This window comes from Ciconia boyciana, chromosome 8, assembly GCF_034638445.1.
Source record: "Ciconia boyciana chromosome 8, ASM3463844v1, whole genome shotgun sequence".
Taxonomy (NCBI): Eukaryota; Metazoa; Chordata; class Aves; order Ciconiiformes; family Ciconiidae; genus Ciconia; species Ciconia boyciana.
The window spans coordinates 67,635,313-67,659,760 of NC_132941.1; the positions used below are offsets into that span (position 1 = coordinate 67,635,313).

A 24,448-nucleotide genomic window follows, 5' to 3' on the forward strand; every position below is an offset into this window, starting at 1 on the left:
TGTGCTCATAAAGTGGCAGCTAGTAAAAGAAGGGAAGGTAAAGCGCAAATACATGATCTCATTCAATGCTACATTATGGAAACTCCTGAAGTGTGTTGAATGCTCTTTGAAAGCATAAGTAATCAATTGGGAGATCGAAGTGGAGCAAGAAGTCTTGTTGAGAGTGGTGATTCAAATAACAAGTGAATTTCCTGGAACTGGCTCTATCCTTCACTGTAGGTGAAAGCAGCTCTGTGGGCTCTCCAAGGAGGCACCTCTGTAGTGATTGCAAATGGAACCCACCCAAAGATCTCCGGTCATGTCATCACAGATATTGTGGAAGGGAAAAAAGTTGGAACTTTTTTTTCAGAGGTAAAACCTGCAGGTGAGTACAGAGGTAATGTGTACATTGAGAGTTGTAGAGATTTCCTGAAAGTTTAGAGTTAAAATTTGGCTAGACCTGTACAATAACTGGGAAACCACACTCTGCTTGAAAAATGGATTTTGAAAGGTATTTTCTAAAGTAGGGATAGAAAATGTTGAATCCTCTGCTCTGGTTCCCTCCAGCTGATAAACTGCTGCATCAGACTTGCATTTGAAGAATGCAATGAGTAGAATTTTTACCATTTTTAGTCTTACGGGTTATCATCTAGTATTGAAGATTCTAGTGTGAAAATATGGACATAGAATGTGCTGCTGAACTAAGATGGTGTTTAGTTTTATTTCTTATCATAAATTCCTTCTACAACTCAGTCTTCTGGTATGGTAGGTAGGAATGTTTTCCTGCCACTGCATTGCTGGGATGGTGTAACAATTGCTGGAGAAGGTCAGACCAAAGATCTGTGACCTTAGCAGAATAGGACAAGTACGGAATGATACTTTTGACTTGCGCTTTAAGCCAAGCAAATTTATTTGTGTATAATAATCCTCCATGGATTTCTTGTATGAATTTGTCGAATCATCCTTTGAACCCATGTAAAGACTTAGCATCCACAGGGCTCTGTGTCACGATAGTCAAGAGCCTTAACTAGATACTGTGTGTAAACTCTGGAGCTAGAAATATGTGAAGAACTGCTTGCTTTAATTTGGCTTTGGGGGGGTGGGGAAGGTTTTGAATTTTCTTCCTGATGGGGCATCAAATGAAGCTTACTGCCTGTATGGGCGATCCACCCCTGTTTAACTTTGAAGATGTGAGACATCGTCTTTCCCCTCATCCTCTCTCTTCCACATGAAAGAGGTTTGGTCTTAGACACTTTGTACCGAAGCTGTTCCAAAAACTTGGTCATTGTCTGATGAAATGTTTTCATTCTATTGTGGCCTTTTTGAGATGGGCAAAAATCAAAATTTCACATAGCGTTCAAGATGCAAATAAAGCTTCAATTTATGAGATGGCAGGACTAACTGAGTTTTGAGAAGATTTATGTTTTCTTTTATGTTCTCTAGGCCTTATCTAATAATTTCAAACATTTAATTTGCTTTTTGATGTTGATGTTCACTGAAATAATGTTTTCATAGTATTATTTGTTAAGTACTAAGGTCTGATTTTCCTTTTCCCCTCTACATTGCTTCCTGTGTATCTGGTTTGAATTACACTTGCTGTTTCATGGCCTACTGACTGGGCTGCAGGGGCAATCACAGAATTGCCAAATGGCTGAGGTTGGGAGGGACAGTATGACAGATAACAGGGTCATCTGGTCCTACCCCCTGCTCAAGCAGGTTGCCCAGGACTGTGTCCAGACAGCTTTTGAATATCTCCAAGAATGGAGACTCCACAGCCCCCCTGGGTAACCTGTGCCAGTGCTCGATCATCCTCGCAGTGCAAAAGTGCTTCCTGATGGGAGAGGCACCTCCTGTGTTTCAGTTTGTGTCCATTGCCTCTTGTCCTGTCATTGGGTGCCACTGAAAAAAGCCTGTCTCCATCTTCTTTACACCCTCCCTTCAGGTATTTTGTACATACTGATGAGATTCCCCCTGAGCCTTCTCCAGGCTAAACAGTCCCAGCTCTCTCAGCCTTTCCTCATACGAGAGATGCTCCAGTGCCTTCATCATCTTTGTGGCCCTTTGTTGGACTCTCTCCAGTCTGTCCATGTCTCTCTCGTACTGGGGAGCCCAGAACTGGGCACAGTACTCCAGGTGTGGCCTCACCAGCGCTTAGTAGAGGGGAAGGATCACCTCCCTCGACCTGCTGGCAACACTCCCCCTAAGGCAGCCCAGGACACCGTTAGCTGCCTTTGCAGCAAGGGCATGCTGCTGGCTTGTGCTCAACTTGGTGTTCCTCCTGGCCCTCCTCTGAAAAGCTGCTTTCTAGGAAAAAGTGTGATAGTGACACTTTTCAGTTAGTCCCACTATAATAAATTTGTATCAGCAATAAAGCTTTTAATCTTGTGACCCCATTCTGAGTCACTTACAAATACGGCAAACAGCAAAAGTCCCTGTGGAATTTTACTGACACTCTTCTGCTATCGTGGCAAGTGTTTACTCCAGTCCTCTCTTTGTCTTCTATCTTCCAAAGAACAGACTTTGGAAATTCAATAAACTTTTTAAAATCAGCTATATCTGCTTACATACATGTTGCTCTTCTCAAAGAATATCAAAGCATACCATACTTTGTAAAGTATGACTTCACTTTAAAAAGCTGTTTTAACACTTCTTAAATAAGTCTAATTAATCATAAGTTCATTTCTTACACTTCCCACTATACCTCTTGATATTTTCTATAACGTTGGAATTCCTGCTCTGGCAATTTCCATGGGACCCTTCTTAAAGAGAAGTTGGGTCATATTTATCACCTTCAAGTCATCTGTTTTACAGGCAATTTCAGGAGAGTTAAAAATCACAATTTAGTTTATCCATGAGCTACTTGCGAACTCTTTGGGGAAATGCTACCTGAACCTGATGACTTATTTTGAAGTAGAAACAGAAGTAACCTGTTCCTGTCATTTCAGTTTGAGACAGATTCTTTGAGATCTTGCCAGAAGAAAAGAAAAAAAACCACCTTTCTTCTATACGAACCCTTCTAAAATGCACACAGGGAGAGACAGAGGGAAAGCAATTTTTCTGCAAGCTGTTACTCAGATTGGGTTTTGGCTTCCATTATTGTTTGTACGTTCCCATGCTGGTTTGTAATCCTTTCTGTTTTCTTCAGTTGGATACTTAAACTGTTCAAAGTTTGCCTCCTTTCTTTCAGTAGCCTGCCACGCCCTGAGACGTAGCTATCCTGGTGTTCTTTTGCCCATTGTCAAGTCTTTTTGATACATGGTGCACACCCGCCTCTGACATGGTGACCTTACAGAATCTCTGTGATGACTCTTTACGTTTGGGGACATATAGCATATTAGCAGTATTTTTGTGCCAGGCACAGATTTTCCCGTTTTAGCATACAACAGATTTCTTGAATATGCATGTTTAAGATTCTGTAACTGCTTTCCTGCTTTGAGCAAAGAATTGGAAGATGGAAGGTCTAGTGTTCACTTCCACATGTGCTGTTACTTTGTCTGCATGGCATATTTTTGGGTTTTTTTGCAGGTCCTACAGTAGAGCAACAGGGTGAAATGGCTCGAGCTGGTGGCAGGACCCTGGCGGCTCTACAGCCTGAGCAGGTGACAGAACAATATGGCCTCACTTGTTAAGCTTGTGAATGTGTGGCAAGTTTTACATGGATTTATAACACAAATGGGCCCCTTGGAACAAGAACCTATTCTTTGTGTGTCAGATCCATCATTTGGATTGTAGCATGCTTAAAGAGATGAGAAAATTACTGCTCTGCAGCTGGGTGGGTAAAATGTGGCATCTATTGTGAAGAAGACAAGGTGGTCTTAAAGGGAAGAACATTGTGGGTTTGGTGAAGAAGTCTGGGCATGGAAGGTAAGATAATAAAAAGCAAAGTAAAGGCTGAAGCAGTGTTCAGTCTCATTTTTCAATATGATGCAGGCTGGAAAAATCAGCTGGCCCTAAGTACTCGGAGTCAAGACAGTGAGAGGATGTGGTCAACGTAAATGAACTGAAGGGGACCACATGTCAAATAGCATGGACTTTGTGTAAGAAGTCAATTCAGAAACTCTTCTCTCTTTCAGAGAGCGGAGATTATTTATCGTCTTGCTGACTTACTAACTGACCAGAGAGAAGAAATTCTCTTGGCAAACAAAAAGGACTTAGAAGAGGCAGAAAATAAAGGTAATATTTCAAGTCCTTCCGTGGTAATCCTATTGTTTTGAACCTCTCTGGGCCTCGAAGGAAATGAGCAGAACTAGAATCTTCTGTCACCTGGAATTGGGTAGTATGGCTGTCACAGATTAGTGAACACAGAACCTTGGGAGCTTGTCCATGTAAACAGCTGCAGCTTCCTTAATTACATAAAACAGATGCCTTCATCAGAGAAGACACTGAAGCCTTGCAAAACACCAAGCAGGGTATTGTAAAAAAAAAAAAAAAAAAAAAAAAATTAGTGCTCCGTTTTGCCAGAGGAGGTTCACTTTAGAAATTGAATATAACAAACATCATCTCTGATATCATCATGCACAAAGTGCGTATTTTCTAGGCTGGTTAAGGTAATGTTTGGCTCCTGAGGGGAAGGCTGTCATCTCTATACTTAAATTGATGCTCTCCAAAAAGAACTGTGTCCCCTTCTGATTGAGGAAGGTTCACTTTAGGTTGCTTGGATTAAACCCATAATCCATTCTTCTGTTAGACTGATGTATTCATTGAGAAGTTGGGATTGGGGTGTGTACATATAGGGATAGCAAATGTATGAAAATGACACATCATGAATTGTAATACCTTGTGGAAGACACCAGGGAACCATTTTTTACTGACCAGAGTACTTGAGGGGACATTGCTGGGTTAATTTACTGTCTGAATATGTTCAGACTAGAAAATTGAGACAGTTCTTGCCCAGTCTGAACAGAAATGCTATGCATGCGTCTGTGCTTTGTGATTTCTGTCTGTAAAATAGAAAGATGAAATTACTGCCCGAACCTTCCAGAAATACTGCAAGGGTAGAAATCTGTAAGAAATTCAGACTTACAGCGGTACTCGAAACAGGGCAAACCTTATCTTTGTGGATGTTGATGTTGCTTCATGTACCAATCACTTAAACCGCATTCAGTGAAAATGTGGTGGTGGGTGAAATCATTGTCACATTTGAGTGGTTTTATTGTGGCTACCAGCCTTAATGCTGTGCAATTTTTATCTTGGGTAGGTTTCTTGCCAGGGTGTGGAAAATACCTGAATTTTCCTTAGGTTCACCACTTGTTTAAGTTGCTTTTGCTTGAGCCTAGGCGGACCAATCTACCTCCAGCACAATTTTTTCTTTCTTTTAGGGAGATTGGCACTTCCTTTGTTGAAACGTCTAAGCCTGTCTACATCAAAGCTGAACAGCTTGGCTATTGGTCTGCGTCAGATTGCAGCATCCTCACAGGACAGTGTTGGCCGTGTAATTCGGCGAACACGAATAGCAAAAGACCTGGATTTGGAGCAGGTGACAGTGCCTATTGGCGTCCTTCTCGTGATCTTTGAGTCCCGTCCTGACTGTCTTCCACAGGTATGTAAGGAATGCAGATTACACTGTTGGGAATTCTTTCATAACAAAAGAAAGGGTATTTCTGTTGGTGAGCAATTGGAGGCTGCAAGAAACTTGTCTCAAAGGACTCTTGCTTGGAGTCTTCTAAAATTGATTTTGTTGGCATCCCTATTTTTCCTGCAGAGATATTCTCAGGACTTGTTTCTGCAGCATTCAGTTATTCAGGCCTGGGGGTGGGTTCTGTTTGTTTGGTTTTTAAAAACCCGACATATAGAAGGACTTACCTTATATTCAGATGGTGCCATTCTTGCATGTGTTTTATGAATGTATGTTCAGTGCCTAACTCACAGCTTGAGAGGCTCCTTTATCTGTCCATCGTGCATGAATCTGAACTGTAGGCTGGGATTGAACAGGAACAGTTTAATACAGATTCTAGTAATTAACTGTAACTGTTAGGAGTACATGATAAAAAAAAAAAAAAAGAAAAAAGAAAATAAAGGCTGAGCACAGAAAGCATGGAAGTTCCAGGCTTTGAGTGGTCTGTCCTGTACTGATACTGCTTGTGTGCAGTGAGGCGGAATGATAGCTTTTATTCAGTTGTAGTGAGATGGGTGTGAGGAAGAATGGTGTTCTAAGTTCTTAAGTACTGAAGGTGCTGGAAAGGCTAGTGAAAATCTTGAATAGTGTACTGTAAGTGAACGTCATTTATCTTGTGCCAGGAATAAGGCAGGCATCTTAAAGGCAAATACCTTCATCTGCAGTGCTGTGTGGGAGTATTGCTGTGAGTAAATGCTGTTATGATGCATGAAAATATGGGGGCTGAACTAATGTTGCAGAGGCAACCTTGATCTTGTTTTCTAACTCCTGACTACTTTACTGAGCAACTGTAGTAGATTTTAAAAACAAACAAACAAAAATTCATTATCAACACTATTTCCCACAATTAACATTAGGTGTCTAGGAAGATTGATTGAGGAGTTCTCTAACATATGAGCAGGTGTTTGAGGAGAAAGTGATAGGTGCAGGCACTTCAAAAGGAAGTGAGACTCAACCAGTGGACAGCTTGGTACTTCATGCCCAAATTTAGTGAGTGGTCCCCATTTCATACTGAAAGGGAGTATGCTCTAGGCAAAGTTCCCATGAAACGAAAAGGCACTAGTCTCCCTTGTCTACCATTATTAGCTCTGTGCTGCTAGCTCTGTTCTTCATAGATAAGCAGTATGTTTCCCTGTTGAATTCTAGTCTGTCTTCCTGGACTTTGACCCTGGTCTCTTGCCTTGCGTAGCTGATGTCTCCCTCTTTCTCCTCCCTTTTATCTTATCTTAAAACTTACACCAGACTGACTCTTGTTGGCTTTTTTCCCAGCTTTGTTTTACAGACTTGGAATAGCTTGTCTTGGTAGTTGCTTTTCTTCCTGCCAGCCTCCTGTCCTCATATTCACATCAGGTTCTCTGATGCAACTTCAGAGGATCATCTTTGATACCTCTGCGTTTGAATTGTGTGGTTTCTGTCCCATGCTGTAGCTGATAGTAGGATGGTCTCTGAGTGCAGAGGAGCAGTTCCCTCCTCTTAGTTTACTACTGCATCTCATGCTTGTTTGGGTAAGCAATTACAGGGGAACTTTGACTTTGCCCTGAAGAGGGCATGCTCGATTTGCTCCCTGGAGGTAGCTTACACAGAGTTAGGTCAGTGCTCAGAGTTCAGTCTTGAACTGCAGTAAAGGTGAAACAATTGCAGATTACCAGTTAAGATTTAATAAGCTTCCAATGAGCATATACAAATAGCATGTTTGCCTCTAATACTTACAAGGTCAAATTGCGAGCATCTTTCACAGACTGCTTCCTGTAGATTCCACCAAATCCAATTGTTGCTCTGAAGTGTATAGTCATGCTCTACTGTTCTTTGAAGGGACTGAACTGTTTTGAAACCCCTTATCTTCTGTTCTCCTTTTAATCACAAAGTTTTTTATTTTTGTGTCTTAATTCTTGATTTTTTTTCTTTTCATTTTTTAAATCAATTCATAACCTTTCTTTTAATCTTATGCCTGCAGAGCGGAATTCTTTAGCTAAATAAGCTTATTTGTTTATTTAGCTTTCCCTTCTGATACTGACCTTTGGAGAGACAGGTACAAGATACTTTCAAAATACAATCAGACTGCTTTTTAGTGTTTAGTTTTATAAATTAGAAGGACACACAATATTTATGTAAGGCAGGCTTCCTAGACTATTATACTTTAGTGTATTTTTCTGAAGTATTTCTTATTTTTCGATATTCTTTTCAAATTGCTGACAGCAGGATGAGGTAGAATATCAAACATTGTGATTGTTATCCATTTGATATTAGAAGGGGAAAGGAGGTGATCTGAGGAGATGTATCTGATGGGCTCAGCATTTTTCTGTATGAATCAGCATCTAAAGTGTGCCGCTAAGCTAACTGCTTGTTAGGTGTGAGCCTGGCTGATTCTGGCATTCACATCTCAACAGCGTACAATTGATACACTAATGAGTGCAGGTTTGGTGATGATACATACAGATGATGATAATGATACATATGATCTTTCCCAGAACATAGTAATACAGCAGAATGCTTAATTTGTTCGTTCTGAAAGGTTCTAGAGAGGAGGGAATTTTGTTTTCTAAAGGAGTGTATGCTATGTTTTTTCAAATAGGGGGACAAATTATGAGGCCATTGTGAATGGGATTAGGGTGAGGAAGACAAAAAGGGATACAAAAGTAAAATAAGTCTGGGAAGAGAGCTTTATCATGTCTGACATGCTCCTAGGTAGAAAAGAACAAAAACCTGAAACAAACAATAAAAAACCCTACCACCACCCCTTTGTTAAAGAGGTTTTCAGTTTAGTGGGGAAAACACCAATAAGAACTAGTGTCTGGAGACTGAATAAATTGGGTATATGTTTTCAACAGCAGAAGCAATTTTTTATCTAACTTCCAAAAAGTGGTGGCTTCTTTGGAGCATTTTTTTGAAATATGATCTAGTTGTTTTGCTGGACTCAAGTGGGTGAAATCTGGCACCTTAAACAGAAAGGCAACAATATCAGTCCTTCTGGTTATAAACATGAAAGCAAAGTGATACAGGTGATGCTGGGCATATTGTCTAGAAGGTTTTTTTCCCACACTTACAGCAAGTGTTCTCTATTTATGACTTCTGTTTTAGACAGCACGATGAAAATGTTCTTCCTGCTCATAGGAAGAGCTCATTAGCCACTTTCTGCCAGAATAGCTAGGGACAAGAGTTCTTGCACCTAAAATTATTCTCTTTGGTGTGATTGCCCACACAGCTACCCAATTCATACTAGAGCCTATGTTCGGGGTTTCCTCTGAGTTGTCACTGCAGTCTCCCTCTGGCAATAGTACCCTGAAAACTCGAGTTTGTTCCTGAAACACTAACACATTTCATTTCTGGAGTTAAATGTACTGTTACTTGTAATGTTTTTTTGGTGTCATAAAATGAAAACCATAGATTAACATTGAGTAAATCAACAGGATTAAAAATCCTGTTCTTAATCTGTTTTGTGGGTGTAATTCTGACAGAAGAGACAGATTACTTCTCTCTCTCGCTCTCTCTTTCTTTTTTCTTTTTTTTTTTTTTAAATAAATTCTTTCCTGACAGGTGTCTGCTTTGGCCATAGCCAGTGGAAATGGCTTACTACTTAAAGGAGGGAAAGAGGCAGCACATAGCAATCACATCCTTCATCATCTGACACAAGAAGCACTCTCCATTCACGGAGTCAAAGATGCGGTGCAACTAGTAAGTGCCTAGAATTAAATCAACAATTTCTTTGCTATGGTATGTATAAAAAGTATGGGCAGAACTTGAGAGTTCAAACTGTAGACTGTTTGTATTGCAACTACCACAGGTGAACACAAGAGAGGAAGTAGAAGATCTCTGCCGTTTGGATAAGCTGATAGATCTAATCATTCCACGTGGTTCATCACAGCTAGTCAGGAATATCCAGAAAGCTGCTAAGGGAATCCCAGTGATGGGACACAGCGAAGGGATCTGTCATGTGTATGTGGACACGGATGCCAGCGTTGAGAAGGTCACACGAATAAGTAAGCTGGGAGAGGGTGACTTGAATCTCATGGATGTAATTGAACTTCGTATTTGGAGTATGCGATATGGTTATGGTAATTGATAATTCATATGCTGTTCAAAATCTTTGTCATAAATTTTATGTAACCAATTATCTACTCTTAAACCTCAGTCAGAGACTCGAAGTGTGAATATCCTGCTGCCTGTAATGCTCTGGAAACTCTCTTAATTCATCGAGACTTGCTGAGAACCCCGTTGTTTGATCAGATCATAGACATGTTGAGAGTAGAACAGGTTAGTCATTCATATCTGTGTTTTGTTTTGTGTTGGTTTTTTTTTTTCCCTAACACTTTAGAAGCATTTGGTCTGGCTGGTTAGTTTTATGATGGCATAACACTTAAGTTATCCATATGTCTCTTTGTACATGTAAATGAACTTACAGAGAACTTTCTTTGCTTCTCCACGCAACCCTAAGTTTTTCTGTAGAAATGATCTGAAATTAGCTTCTTCAGAACAGCTACATGCCATTAATGGGATACAAATACTTCTTTTTATATAGCAAAAATCATCTTCTGCCTTAGAAGAGCATATACACAATCCTTTCTCTACCCTTCTTAATTCTGACCTAATTGCTGTTAACCTCCCAGACACGAAGCCTCTTATTCTTTAATCTATTCATTTAGCTTCTTACTCAAGTGAATTCCCTTTCTGTTTTTCTCCTTTCTGAATCTGCTTCATCCACATTTTTTTTAAACCTTTCATCTTGCATGCCCTTTATCCCCACCCATTTTCCCTCCTAGTAAGTCAAAGGAACAGCAAAAGGCCAGTATACTAATTAGTTGTCTTGACGTGGGTAATGTTTTGTCAGTAAAGGTAGCAGAGATGCATTGGGAGAGAAATATCCATGAAGTAGTGTGAACTGCACATAAATCAAGGATTTTCACACAGCAGCATGTACTTGGCAAACAGAGTGTACAGGCAATGATTAATGCAGGTAACAGAGAGAGGACATATGTTTTGATGATGTTGAAAGGGTCATAGTAAAAGAAGCTGATAGGTAGTCAGGAGCAAGTCCTCACTTAATGGATTTTTTTTTTTTCATGTCTTGTTTGGTAGTTTCTTCGGAAGGGTAGAGTGAAGGGTAGATCTCTGGATTTTGGATGGGAGGAATGTGAGGACTAGTGCATCTCCACCATCACCCACCCAGCTCCTAATACAGTGGGGGGGATGTTACCTCTGTCTGATCTGACCTGGCAACAAGAAACATGCAAATATTGGGCAGGATTATGCAATTAAAGTAATTTATAGTTGCACAAGAAAATGCTGTTTTACAGATACCTTCCTAAAAGCCTTCACATTTCAAACTTTGCAGACTTGTGCCTTATTTCCCATTTATGTTTGTCTTGTCAAAATTTCCTGTGTTTCATTTGCATGGGGATTTCTCTGCTGTATCAGTTTTAAATTATCTCTCATTGTTTAGGTGTCTCGGCTGCTATGATTAAACTCAGAGGTTGATAATGCATTAGAGCTTCTTTATAACAAATGAAAAATATCTGCATGAGTTTTCTTGTTTTGGACTCAGTAACTCCTTTGTGTCTGGAACATATGCTTCAGAGAGGGCTGATGTCAGTTTACAAAATAAAAGGGTAAAACCGTTCAAGATCTTAAGTCTTTTGTAGGTGCAAACTTGGAAGCATTCCTGTAGTTATTCTCTGCACTGCAGTTGCTTTCTTAAAACAAGGGCTGGCTGCAATATTTTAGCTGTTTTCCCAGTACTAGTGTTGTACTGTCCTCTTGTGTGATGACTTTCTCTCTAAGTGATGCGATTGCTTTAAATAGTTTGAAATGAGTCCTGAACTAGGAGCATGTCATGGTAGGTAGCCAACCTATCATGTCAGCTATTGTACCTTGCCGCTAGTTCACCAATCTGCTAAGTTTCCCAAAGTATGGGCTTATTTTTCTTACACTACATGCAGTGAACGTTTGATTCACAAATGTTGTGGGTTAACCCCAGTCAGCAGCTAAGTACCATTCAGCCGCTCACTCACTCTCCCCTGCCCCAAGTGGGATGGGGGGAGAGAATAAGAGGAGCAAAGCAAGGAACCTTGTGGGTTGAAAGAAAGATAGTTTGATAAGTGAAGGAAAGAGGAAGAAGATTCGTGAAGAAGAGGGACAAAAAAAAAACCCCAAAAAACCAACCCCCAAAACCCCACACAAGTGAGGCAAAGCTAATTACTCACCATCTGCCACAAGTGGACCAATGCCCAGCTAGTCTCTGAGCAATGTCTACCCTCATCAAAAACACCCTCCCCTCAGTTTGTATTGCTGCGCATGACATTATATGGCCTGGAATATCCCTTTAGTCAGTTTGGGTCAGCTGTCGTGGTTGTGTCCCCTCCCAGCTTCCTGCACACACCCAACCTTCTTGCTAGGGGGACAGAGTGGGGGAAAAAGAGAAGGCCTTGATGCTGTGCAAGCTCTGTTCAGCAACAGCCGAAACATTGGTGTGTTTTCAACACTGTTTTAGTCACAAGTCGAAAACATAGCACCATAGCGACTGCTATGAATAAAATTAACTCCATTCCAGACAGAGTACAAGAAGCCACACTTTCACCTGGAAGGCATTGGTATGGTCAGCAGCACAAAATGTTTCTGGTGTTGCAGGTGAAGATTCACGCTGGCCCAAAGTTTGCATCTTACTTGACATTCAGCCCTTCAGAAGTGAAATCTCTCCGCACAGAATATGGGGACCTGGAGTGCTGCATTGAGGTGGTAGACAGTGTCCAAGAGGCTGTTGAACATATCCACAAGTACGGAAGTTCTCACACGGATGTTATAATCACAGAGAATGGTTAGTGATCAGTCTGCTTCCTTAAGCTACTGTTTTGGTTTGACTGACAATTCTTGGTGTTAGTGTAACTACTTACATTGCAGTAGTTGTTCTTCTCTTGGGTCTGTAGCAGGCATAACCAACTGGAGGCCTGTGAGCTAAATGTGCCTACAGTCCTGTTTAGTTCAGACAAAACATGTTGTTGTGTGGCCCTTATTTCAGGATGTTAAGGAATGTGCTTGAGCAATTGGCCGATGGCAAGGCAGCACATGCTCTTGCCAGGCAAATTGCTTTGTGTTCCTGTATTGTGCAGACTTACCGCATCAGAGGGTTTTGCAGGAACATCTCCTGAATCCTGGAGATGTCCTTAGGCCTCTGAAGGCTGATGAGATGAGCTTCTATAGTACCTCACTAGAGGCAAGAGGGATTGTAGGGAAGATCAGACTTTATCCACTTTGTCTTCCCATGTCATTTTTGTATCTTGCAAACAAGGACCACAAATGTTTTTCCCCCTACCTCTCCCAGTCCTTTACTTCCCACTTCTGCATCCCTAATATAAAAGCTGCATTTATCTCAATTCGCAGCTTCTTGCCTCTCTGTTGTGAACTTGTGCTCCTTTGTGCAGCTTTGTGCTGCTCCCATCCCTAGCACCTGTCCTGCATGCAGTTTGAACACTGTGCCAGTTCAAAACCTAGCTAGAGCTGCACCCAGCCAAAGGTTGACTCTCAGACCAAGCCTGGAACTCCTGAGGATCAGCTGCAGTAAGGTCATGTTGATCTGTGGCTGATCAGTGTGTGAGTCAAGCAGGCTTCTGTTTCTGTACCTCCTGCCAAGCCTAAATGAGTGTCACTAAAAGGCATGTATTTGATACCGTAACCTACTGCCACAGGACCTGGTGCGCTAGTGATTTGCTAGGGCGTGTACTGGAAATAGAGCTGATCTTTAATGTTCATCTTGTCGCTAAGGGCAACTGACCTGCAGGTCACAGCTTTACAGAGAACGAAGTCCTCCAGAGGACTAAGACTTGCATAACTCTGCTTGAGCTTGCTCAGGTCTTGCATGTTCTGTGTTAAACTGGGTGAGTTAGCTGATTTTATGTGGTATTTCTGCATTGTATTTCCCAAATAGTACCTGCAATAGCAATTTAGTTTAGGATTTTTCATTATCTGGAACAATTCCATGTTTGAAATTAATGGAGAGCTGACTCTCTAGTTTAACTATCTCAGTTTGACTACAAAATGTTGTTTGGGGCAGCTGCCCTTTCTCCCCAGTCATACAATTATCCCTGTTTCTAGACTGGATGTATTTAGAATTAAACATCTTTTTGCTTTCTTCTAATCTTTGCAAGCTTCTTGTAACATTTGCAGCTGTGTCTACTTGATAAGCATACTGGGAAGAAGGTATAAATCAACATGTCTTAGTCCAGGCTGTTTAAATACTGTCTGACAAGGTTGCGTGTGAAAGTTGTATTGTTCTATCTGTTCACTCTATTATGTTGTGTTTATTGGAGTGCATGATCATTCTGTATGTACTGGATTTATTTTTCTCTCTGCCTCTTTCCCAGAGAAAACGGCAGAGTTCTTCCTCCAGCATGTGGACAGCGCTTGTGTTTTCTGGAATGCCAGTACCCGATTCTCTGACGGCTATAGATTTGGACTTGGTAAGAGAGAAAATACTGCTGGGATGTGACTGCAGGATTTGTTGTTGTGTGAAAAGTGTGGCAGTCTGAATCCTAGAAGATAGGATGAGTCTCTGATCTTACTGTCTAATATAAGGTTTTCAGGAAAGGTACCATAGGAAAAGTTGAAGCCTAGACATTTTGTCCATGCAGAACAGCAGATAATTGAATAGATCTTTCCTGCCAGAGCTAGCTAATACTGCTATACAGACTATATAGATTAATTTAGCAGCAGGGAGCAAAGATGTTTTGGATCCTTTGAAGCTCTATTCAATCACAATAAAGTCTGTTGCGTGCAGGTAATGATAAAACAATGTAACACAGGATCTGAAACTGGTGAACAGGTTTTCTTTTGTTTATCTTTCTAATGATGCTGTAAAGAATGCCATGCTTCGTTCCTGCTGGGCAGACTGAGCTGCTGTCCAGTGTGCCAGCCCTGCAGTGTTGAGGAATGAAAGGTGGGAACCAAACTGAGTGTCAGTTGCTTAAATAAACAGGTGCACCTACTGTGCATTGCAGAAGACAAGGGAAACATTCTTTCCTGAGGTAGAAACTCAGAAATCTCTGTAGCAGGCTATTACTGTGTCAGCTGGAACATTCAGTGTTCCATGTGATTAAAAAATTCTAGTTAGGGTCTCGCAGTATCTCTTCAATATGATAAAAAAGGACGTAAGATCACAATCTTGACTAATTTAGCTTTTTTTTTTTTTTTTAAAGGATTAAACCCTCAGGAAACAAGTCTAAGATCCATGTAAGAGATACCTATCTCTCTTGCATCTTTCTCTCTAAAAGTAACTCTAGCAGCCAGAAGTATAAATGTTACGATTTATAATGTAATAGTTAAGCTCCTCTAACTTTTAAATCGCAACAGGTAAACATAACTTCTGGCATTTGGAGAGGAGCAGAGAAAGGCAGGTCACTGAAAGGCAGGCAGCTGTTTTTACATAAAGGTGCAAAACTGCTTAGTATGAAGTGAACATCTTCTGAGGATTAACTACCTTTATCTTGTGTGTTTCCTGCAGGTGCTGAAGTGGGAATTAGTACTTCTCGTATCCATGCACGTGGACCAGTGGGAATTGAAGGACTCTTAACTACAAAGTGGTTGCTGAGGGGGGACAATCATGTTGTTTCTGACTTCTCAGAACATGGGAGCATGAAGTACCTTCATGAGAGCCTCCCTCTCCCTCAGAGAAATACCAACTAAGAACATCGGGGTGGGGGAGAAACCCAGGGGTATAAATATTTCCTGAAGATGTTCAGGCCTCAGGGCGCTCTCTGGGGAGGCAGTTTGTTTTTTATCTTCAGGAACATTGTTCTCGGTCGCTGGGCAGTACAATGAATACAAAGTGATCCCATCTGTGAGATTTTTTTTTTTCCTGCCTCTTTGTGTTTCCTTAGAAATATCTGCAAACTGACCTCACTTTTCCCAGAGACAGACTTTTTCAAAACATACAAGTAACACAGAAATCGTTCCTTATATCTGCTGCATTCTTTTTTTACCCCAATGTTCTCTATAGCAAATATGCTTGGTGGTGGGGCATAGTTTGGTTTTTTTTTCCATAAGTCTTTGTTTTATTCAAATATCTGTTCTGGAGAACAAACTTTATAGTTTCTTTTCATCAGTCTCATGATCATGGCAGCTCTTGAAAGCCGAAAAGCTTTACGCTTACTTTCTTTGTATTTGATCACTCTTGTGATAAGGGGATAGATGTTCCCCATGCATAGTAAGCTTTTGACCAAGAAACCTTTTATATCTAATTTCTTTGTATTGTTGACTATTGTAGATAAATAACACAGCTGTCTACTACGTGAATTTTGTTACTCATTTGTACCGAAGGTTTATTTTTCTTTGGTTTTATATAAAACTTAACCATTCCAGAACCCCTCCTCCGAAAGCAATATTCCGACTTTTCCTGAAGAAACGCTTCCCTTGCTGCACCGCGCGGGCTCACGCGTGCGCCCTGCGGCGAAGGGCGAGGTGCAGCGCTCCCCCGATGGCAGCCAGGCAGGGCCGGCGGCTCGGTGCTCCCTCAGCCGCGCTCAGCGCTGCTCAGCGCTGCTCTGCGCTGCTCGCACAACCGTACTGCAGTACTCTGCTCTCTGGCGCACCGCGGTTCAGCGGCACGTACGGCCGGCTCCGGCGCGCAAGTGTGCGAGTCGGCTGGGCTGCGAGCGCCGGGGCAGCACCGCTGCGGTACCGTGCTGCGAGGCGGCCGTTGCCTCCTCTGCCCGCTTCTCGCAGCCGCTACTTCCGCCTCTGCTCCCGCGCCGTTGGCGGCTAGCGCATGCGGGGTGCTCGGGAGCCTGCTCCTGCACACCCCTCTCTCCCGCTCGGCGCATGCGCGATGCGCAGGAGCAGCATGGCGCGGCGCAGGTTCTGCTTCTCCTCCCCGCGGACGCTGAGGGCCCACGGACGTCGGTGACGCGAGCGAGACGCTTCGGTGGCCGCGGATGGCTCCTGGTCGCTGGAGGCGGCACGGCAGGGGAACTCAGCCCGGCGCCGGGGGGGCCGCGGCGCAGCCCCTGCTAGCAGCGCGATGAGGGGGGCTTTCCCGAGCCTTGTCCTGCCGTGAGGGGCCCTGGTGTCATCTCGGCGGCTGCCGGTGCATGCGCTCGGCCCCGGGGACACGGACAGCCGGGAGCGGCGGGCAGGTCCCGGAGCAGGACGGTGGTGCGGCGGCTCGGGGACGGTGCTGCTGGGGCACGCCTGCCCAAGACTGTTGGCGAGCCGCAGGGAAGCTTAAAACCGACCGATCGAACAGATTTAAGGATACCTTGAATCGGGCATGATAAATGCAACCCTAAGAGAGTTACCGGAGAGCTGTTACTGGGGAAACAGGAAGTCGGAGAAAAAACAGATTCGCCACACCCCACTCTGGGTACCTGGAGGCCTCCCCGCCCGCCGGCACGAACTACGGGTGCCTCCCTAACCAATTAAAGCTTCCCCTGTCTTCCCCAGCCTTGCTCACCCCAGACGAGCCTGTGTGTAGCACTGTGTCCTGCGTGTCCTCTGCTATCTCTTTCCGGGCACCCAGCCCCACCCAGGCAAACACCCGCAGCACCCACATGCACTCAGCATCCCTCTGGGATGGGACCCCCACCCCGACCCCCTGAGGCAACCCCCCTCCTTCCACCTTGCACACTTCTCCCCCACCCACCAAAACAGCCCCTAAAAGTTCTGAAACCATCCATAAATCCTGTACAAAGCCCCCAGTGATCCCCCTACCAGCCCCAACGTTGAAATACTCCATACTCCACCCCAATTTTTTCACAAATTTGAGAACCTTCCCCAAAGCCTGTCTCATTGCCTCAGAAAAATCCCAAATGCTGTCCTAACAGCAGCAAGCTGGCCCTTGAATACACTTTATTCTCATACAATGTGTCATCAGAATCAATTAGGGGAAACAGCGATATCGCCAGAAACTTCTACAGAAGGAGGAGTTCCAGCGTGGACTAAAATAACTTCTGTTAAAAACTGCTCCTTGTTTTTGTCTCCCAGAGGCAGCACTGAGGATTAAGTAATCCATTCCTACCCTGTAGATACCATTGACTGTATTTGGCTTAGCTTTGCTTTGGTTGTTTCTGTTTTGTGTTGTTTTATCGTATAAGCATATGAACTGTATGTAATACTTACTGTTTAGAGTAATTGGCATAGCTGAAGTTGAAGAACTTGGAAGAAGGTAAACCAGCTGAAGAATAAAATTAGGCAATTCAAACTGTTTCTGTCTCCAAACAAGAGCAACCCCATTTCTCCTAGTGAGGAAGGATCACTATTAATAGTCATCAGGATAATAGATCACCAACATATAATTCAAGCTTTACATATAACAGAAAGTATGATACGTATAAATATTTGTGTGTACATGATTTTTTTCATCAATGAAGTCTTATAAAGAGCTATAAGACACCAAGTTATTTTCTTAAGTGGATGTTAGTTAAGTGACTGGAGCTATAAAACAGGAAATGATAGAGAGAAACATCTGAATTGTAAAATTCTCTGGGCAGCGCTGAGAACAGAACACACAGTGAGTCCCAGGCCCTTTGGTCTGTGTCCCCCTCTTCCCTGATCCGGTCCCTCCCTGCCCCCCCTTCCCATTGCTGCCTGCGTCTCCACCTGTCCCTCCTTCCGTGTCTCTGTTGCACTGTTGTTCATCCCTCTCCATACCTCCCACATCCCTCTGCCTATCCCTCCACCTCTTCCTACTCGAGTCCCTCTTTACCCCCTTCCAGTCCCTCTTAAGCCCCGCTCCATCCTGCTGCTTGCGCATCCTTCCCATCTTCTGCCTGACTCTTAATCTCCCTTTTCCTCTCCTCCCCTCCCCATCCTTCTGTCTGGGTCTATACATCTCTTCCTTCCACTTTCTGTCTCTCTTTCCAGCTTTCCACCCTTCTCTTTCTCTCTCCATCCCTTTGCCCAGCTCCACATCTCTGTTTTTCTCTCCATCCCCCGATGAGGCTCTCCATCTGCCTCCTTCTTCCCCCTCCCTTTGGTCCTCCAACCTCTGTCCACCTCTTCATTGCTCTTTTTCCCTTTCCATCCCTCTGTCCCCCTCTCCATCTCTCTCTTTGCCTTTCCATCCCCTCTGCTTGGCTCCCTGTACCTCTGTCCAGCTCCCTGACCATCGTTTCCACTCTATGTATTCTCTATGGCTCTCCATCCCTCTCTTTCTCTCCATGAATCTGGTTACCTGTCCCTCTGATCCTCTCAATCTCATCTTAATTTCCTGTCTTTGTTCCACATCCCTCTCTCCAGTTCCCTGTCCCTCTATCTGACTCTACAAAATGCTTTTCCTCTCTTTGGGTCCCCATTCCTTTTTTCCTTTTTAATCCCTCTGTCCACATCTACATCCCTCTCTTCCACTCCCGGTCCTTCTGTCTGGCTCCCTGTTCCCCTTTTCCCTTTTTATCCCTCTCTTCAGTTCCCTGTTCCTCTGTCTGACTACCCATCCATCTCTCTTTCTCTCACTTGCTGCCTGTTTATCTTTTTGTCTTTCTAGCCATCTCTGCTGATCCTCATCCGTATTCTCTGTCCCTCTGTCAGGTTCTCCATCCTTCTCTCTCTTCTTATCGTTCTGTCTGGCACCCTATTGATTTGTTCGGTGACCTGTCCCTCTTTTCCTTTCTTCATCCATTTGTCTGCTTCTGCATCCCTCTTTTGCTTTCTTTTGCTCCAGTCCCTCTGTCTGGCCCTCCATCCTTCTCCTTCCCCTCCTTCTATCCAGCTCCTCATCTCTATGTCCAGCTCATGGTCCCTCTCTTTCTCTAACCATGCCTCTGTCCACCTAGCCATCCCTCTTTTTCCCTATTCATCTGTCTGTCCACCTCCATCTGTCCCTGCCATTCCCCCTCTCTCTGTCTGGCTCCTCATCCCTCTTTTACTCTCTGCACTCCTCTGTTTGCTTCTCGATCCCTCCTTTCCTCTCATCCACTCCTGTTCTGCACCAGGGGGGCTAGGAGTCTGGTGAGGTGAGAGATGGTGTCAGGTTCTTTCTGGATCTCAGTAAGAAAGGCCTGACAACAAATGGCTTCATAAGATAAGAGTTATAGTAAATGGAGTTACATCAAGCTGGTGGCCAGTCGCCAGTGGGGTTCTCCAGGGCTCAATTTTAGGGCCAGTGCTCTTTAATGTTTTTATAAATGTCCTGGACGCAGGAATCAAATGTTCATTAAGTTTGCCAATGATACTAAACTAGGAGGAGCTGCAGACTCCCTTGAGGGTAGAGAGGCCTTAGAGAGAGATCTGGATAGACTAGAGAGCTGGGCAATCACCAGCCGTATTAAATTTAACAAGAGCAAGTGCTGGATTCTCCACTTGGGATGGGGTAATCCTGGTTATACATAGAAACTGGGGGACAAGAGGCCGGAGAGCAGCCCCACGGAGAGATCTGGGGGTTTGGGTTGATGGCAAGTTGAATATGAGTCAGCAGTGTGCCCTGGCAGCCCAAAGGGCCAACCATGTCCCTGGGTGCATCAAGCAGGTGATTGTCCCACTCTGCACTGCACTGGTGCAGCCCCACCTCGAATACTGCGTGCAGTTTTCAGCACCTCAATACAAGGATATTGAACTATTAAGAGCGTGTCCAGAGGAGGGCGACCAAGATGGTGAAAGGTCTCAAGGGCAAGACTTACAAGGAGCGGCTGGGGTCACTTGGTTTGCTCAGCTTGGAGAAGAGAAGGCTGAGGGGGGAACCTCATTGCTGAGGGGTGCCCTCATCGCAGTCTACAGCTTCGTCAAGGGGGGCAGCGGAGGGGGAGCTGCTGATCTCCTCTCTGGGGACCAGCGATAGGACATGAGGACATGAGGAAATGGAATGAAGCTGTGTCAGGGGAAGTTCAGATTGGACACTGGTAAAAGGTTCTTCACTGAGAGGGTAGTCACAGCACCAAGCCTGTCAGAGTTCAAGGAGCGTCTGGATGATGCTGTTATTCATATGGTTTAGTTTTAGGTAGTCCTGTGAGGAGCAGGGAGTTGGACTCATTGATCCTTACGGATCCCTTCCAACTTGAGATATTCTATGATTCTGTGATTCATCCTATGTCGTGTACTTACCTCCTTTTATGCTTTACTCAGCTTTAGGGCTGCAGAGTGACAACATTCAGCCAGCTCCTCCTTGATTTTATCGAGCATTTTAAAAATTGAACATCCTCACTTTCCTCTTTAGTGAGAGACACGTTCCTAACACACCCTTTCTGTGGCTCTGAATGGCTGTTTTTGTGTTGAATTTTATTAAAATGAACAATTGACCCATTCATGTTTATCTCAAGCAGGGATGAGCTGAATGGATTTAAAAACATCTGAACCTCTTTGAACATTAGAAGTTGTCAAATGTAAAATCTCTTCAATCAAATGACCTGGAAGTGAACCATGAAAAACATGGAAGCATCCCTGGCTTTGAACTTTGGCTTTTTAAGTGCAGCATCTAGGGGAACTGCTTATGTGATCCTCAGCACAGCGCAGCTTGAACCACCCAATTTTCTCACTGCTACCTCTCTTCTGTCTACGTGATGAGTCCCTTTCACTTGCCAGACATCTACCCCAGACTTTGAGCCTCACCTCTGCTACACTTCTCTCATTTGTTTTACCTCACCTCCCTTCTTCTTGTTTGCTCTCTCCAGTATATTTATCTGCCTCCTGACAGAAGGCCTTCCCTCATCAGCTGGACATGTTTTCAGATACTTCATTGTTTCTCTGATGCAATACAACTGCCAGTCTCAATGAGGAGGGCAATATAAGGAATGATCCCTAAAGCATCAGTTGATGGATGGAGAACCATCCGGATTGTTTTCAACGCAAGCACGTGCACTGCACACTTTTCCCCTTTAGTTTCTATATATGAGGAGGAAGGAATAACTAGTCAGATAAAAGCCCCATTCAATTTAGTATTATTGAGAATAGGTCTCTGAAATAGAAGGAAGAAATGCACAGAATTCAGGGGAAAACAGACACACACACAGAGACGCACTCACACCATCCTGGTCAACCGACTGGCCAGGTCCAAGGACCGAGGATGTCAGGGCTCCCAACACCAGAAAACACACAGCACAGCCGACTGGGCTGCCCCAGCCTCCCCCATTACTGCACTGGGTCACCACACAAGTCCCCGTGGGAGGATTCCAGAGCCCATTCCCAACTGTCCTTGGCTAGCCGCACTTGTACACCCTACCCCTGCTCAGCTGAGCCCACTTGGACTCAGGCTGTATTTTTCCTGATTGCATTCAAAGTCCGCATCTTCCATATGCGGCTGATTCCCACTGACCTTGGCTGTGTCTCCCTCATCTTTCTTCTTTCACAGTGAAAGCTACAAAGCCTGTTTCAGCCTACATGGCAACTATTTCAGTGTGGGTTCACACACGTCATGTTTTTAGCATCCAGTATTACCTAAAGGATGGAGAGATTTCTTAGTTCTTTCAGCATTAAAAAAAAAGAGGTCACGTGCATTTCCCAGCATTACACTTTTATTCTCTATTACCTAGCATCACTTCAGCAAAGATAACTTGCATCACAGGAGCCACTTCTTGGCTTTCTCTGAGATACTGCTTCTAGAGTGCCGAGCTTGTGATGAGTGGTGCATGCAGTACCCCAGAGAGTCAGATCCCTGAGCTGTCAAGTGTATTCCTCATTACTAGTACGCCCATTAGTTTCCAGTCATCACAAACCAAAGGAGTAGGCTCTAACAGCAGCGCCCTGCCTGATGCTACACTTTAACTCTGGAAAAGGTAGTAGCGCATATGTGAGCACTTCGTCAGCTTGTGAGATACAGCTCCAGTGGGCACAGCCAACAAGTACAAACAGAAGATGGAGCCTGAAAAATCAGGTGCCTTTTGCCTTCTGCACTTTACTGACAGTACACCATTTCTTTTGCTCTCATCAATTTCAGGCAGCCCAACTCATCTGTCTTCCTTCAAAGCCAGTGAGTCCGGCTCACTGCATTACCATTACCATCAGTCCTGGAGCTTTTCCAATTGCTCGCTGTGCCTGTGGTGTCTCAGGCCAGAGCACACTGCCCGCAGCCTGTGGGCCTAACTCACCAACAGCCTCTGTCCTGGGCAACCTACTCAGAGGAGGGGTTTGAAAGGACAGGAGTAGAAACCTGCCCATCCTTCCCTAGGAAGGATTCTTTCCAACCTTTGTGTATTTTCAGAGCCTTCTGTGATACTTTCAAGGTATTTTCTTTGAAAACTGCAATTTTTCACTTTCAAAGGTTGCCTGATGCATGTTAGAGTCCTTTGCTGTCACCCCTTGTGCCTTTTCCCTTCACATGAAGTTCATAAACAGGCTTTACTTCCTTTTGAGAGGACTTACCTATTAAACATTAGCCCAAGTGAATTTGTGCTGAACTAACATTTCCAGAGTGACCGATATTGAGGAAGAGCCATTTTCAGACTCTATGGGACAAAGCAGCAGGAAGAAGAACAGGGAAAGGCAGGGAGGTTTCGCTTACCTGCCTCTCCTCTGCTGCTTGCTTTCTCTGCGGACATTATTGATGGCAGCAGTGGTGGGCAAGTGGCTTTGATGCTTATCTTCCCACTTTCCACACGAGGTGCTGTGCCACTGTACTGAAGATAAGCTGCCATCTGCGACCTCTCATGCAGGGATAGCTGCCAAATTCCCTCTGAGGTCAAAGATGAGAGACTTATTGTCCACTGATGGTAGGAGCCACTGGCTCAGGCTCACAGATGAGATGCCCTGAAAATGCACTCAGGAACAATTCCCAGCAGGAATCAAAAGATGCTGCTTGCCACTTCTGCAGGAAAAGATAAGGTTTTGAGATCCAAACCTCCCAACAAGAGGAGGTGGGTGCCTTAAAAGGCACTTTTAGTCCCCTCCTTAGCAGCAGCTGATGAGATATGCCATCCCACGGGCTCAGGTAAGTGGTTCCTACCTTCCCCCCCCTCAAGTGTGGTAGGGCTGCATTCATCTTCTGCACGTGCCCCTGAGCTGCAGCTGATGAAGCAGCAGCCAGAGCAATGAAGCCACCACTCAGCAGGACTGGGAACATTAGGAGCTGGGGAAAGACCCCAGCCCTCTTGCCTCTTTGTTCCTTAAGAATAGGATCACCTTCACCTTCAGAAAATGAAGGTTATTCCTATTTAAATTGGTGCACAGTTGGCCATGCTCGTTAGGAAGGGAGAGGGCCTGGGAAGCATCTTTCCCAACAGCAGCAAGGCAAAAAGTAAACTGGAGGAGGAAGTGAAAAGAGGGGAGAACATGTTTAAGGATTACATCTTGGCATGCACAGCATGCAATTTCACAACTCATGTCACACTGGCTAGTGGTAAACCAGAAGCTATTAATCCCATGGGAAACAAAGGAAACCCGAGAGACTACCTCCTGCAAGCATTCCGTGATAACACAGCAGACAGCAGTGACAAGAGCACAGATCTCTGTGGGCACAATCATACCTACCTTGGAAAACACGTGAAGATTTTTAAGTGCATGAATCGCAAAAGAAGAAAAAAAAAAAGATATTTGCTCAATTAGCCTTAAGGGATCCAAGCTTTTTTTCAGCTCTGCATCTTTTGGTACTTCTTAAAGCAAGGAGCTCTGCTTTGTTGCCTATTTTATAGATGGATGGCTCTAGGAACACATGTTGAGAGGAATTAGTTGTACCTTTGTTCACTGGGAAGTTTCTACCAGCCAGCAAGAAACCCCTCATTTTCCTGACCTGTCCGGGGGGCATGCCGGGAGATGTAGTCTTTCGGCAGGGAGGTTCCAGCCAGCCCGGCTGGTGTGTGCAGCACGCCGGGGTGCGTCCTCGCCCCATGCTGGCCTCCGGGTACCTGCCGGGGCCGGCAGCCGTCTGCCGGCGGGGAACGGCCTCGGGCACGTGGCGCGCGCGCGGGGGGGGGGGGCGGTCGGGCGCGCGGCGGCGCCCGCGCTCACTGCTGC

General features: G+C 44.3%; 1 protein-coding gene and 1 long non-coding RNA gene across 13 annotated transcripts in view; one reads left to right on the plus strand and one right to left on the minus strand.

The window, feature by feature from the left end:
• ALDH18A1 (aldehyde dehydrogenase 18 family member A1) overlaps window positions 1–15,865 on the plus strand; it is a 40,482-nt gene extending 24,617 nt beyond the window's left edge. For all 12 annotated transcript variants that reach the window (XM_072871713.1, XM_072871712.1, XM_072871719.1 and 9 more), the window contains 10 exons: window positions 220–364; window positions 3,505–3,578; window positions 4,053–4,152; window positions 5,298–5,518; window positions 9,128–9,265; window positions 9,375–9,570; window positions 9,723–9,844; window positions 12,215–12,401; window positions 13,945–14,040; window positions 15,081–15,865. In XM_072871713.1, coding sequence (XP_072727814.1) covers window positions 220–364; window positions 3,505–3,578; window positions 4,053–4,152; window positions 5,298–5,518; window positions 9,128–9,265; window positions 9,375–9,570; window positions 9,723–9,844; window positions 12,215–12,401; window positions 13,945–14,040; window positions 15,081–15,262 — 1,461 coding nt within the window. In that variant the 3' untranslated portion in view covers window positions 15,263–15,865. The remainder of the gene's footprint in view (window positions 1–219; window positions 365–3,504; window positions 3,579–4,052; window positions 4,153–5,297; window positions 5,519–9,127; window positions 9,266–9,374; window positions 9,571–9,722; window positions 9,845–12,214; window positions 12,402–13,944; window positions 14,041–15,080) is intronic.
• LOC140656235 (uncharacterized) lies at window positions 15,789–24,376 on the minus strand. The gene is made up of 4 exons (XR_012044029.1): window positions 23,001–24,376; window positions 21,816–21,937; window positions 17,693–17,811; window positions 15,789–16,859 (listed from the first exon to the last, which is right to left on the minus strand). It is a non-coding gene; the product is annotated as an uncharacterized lncRNA (long non-coding RNA).
• Between the last annotated feature and the right edge of the window lie 72 nt (window positions 24,377–24,448).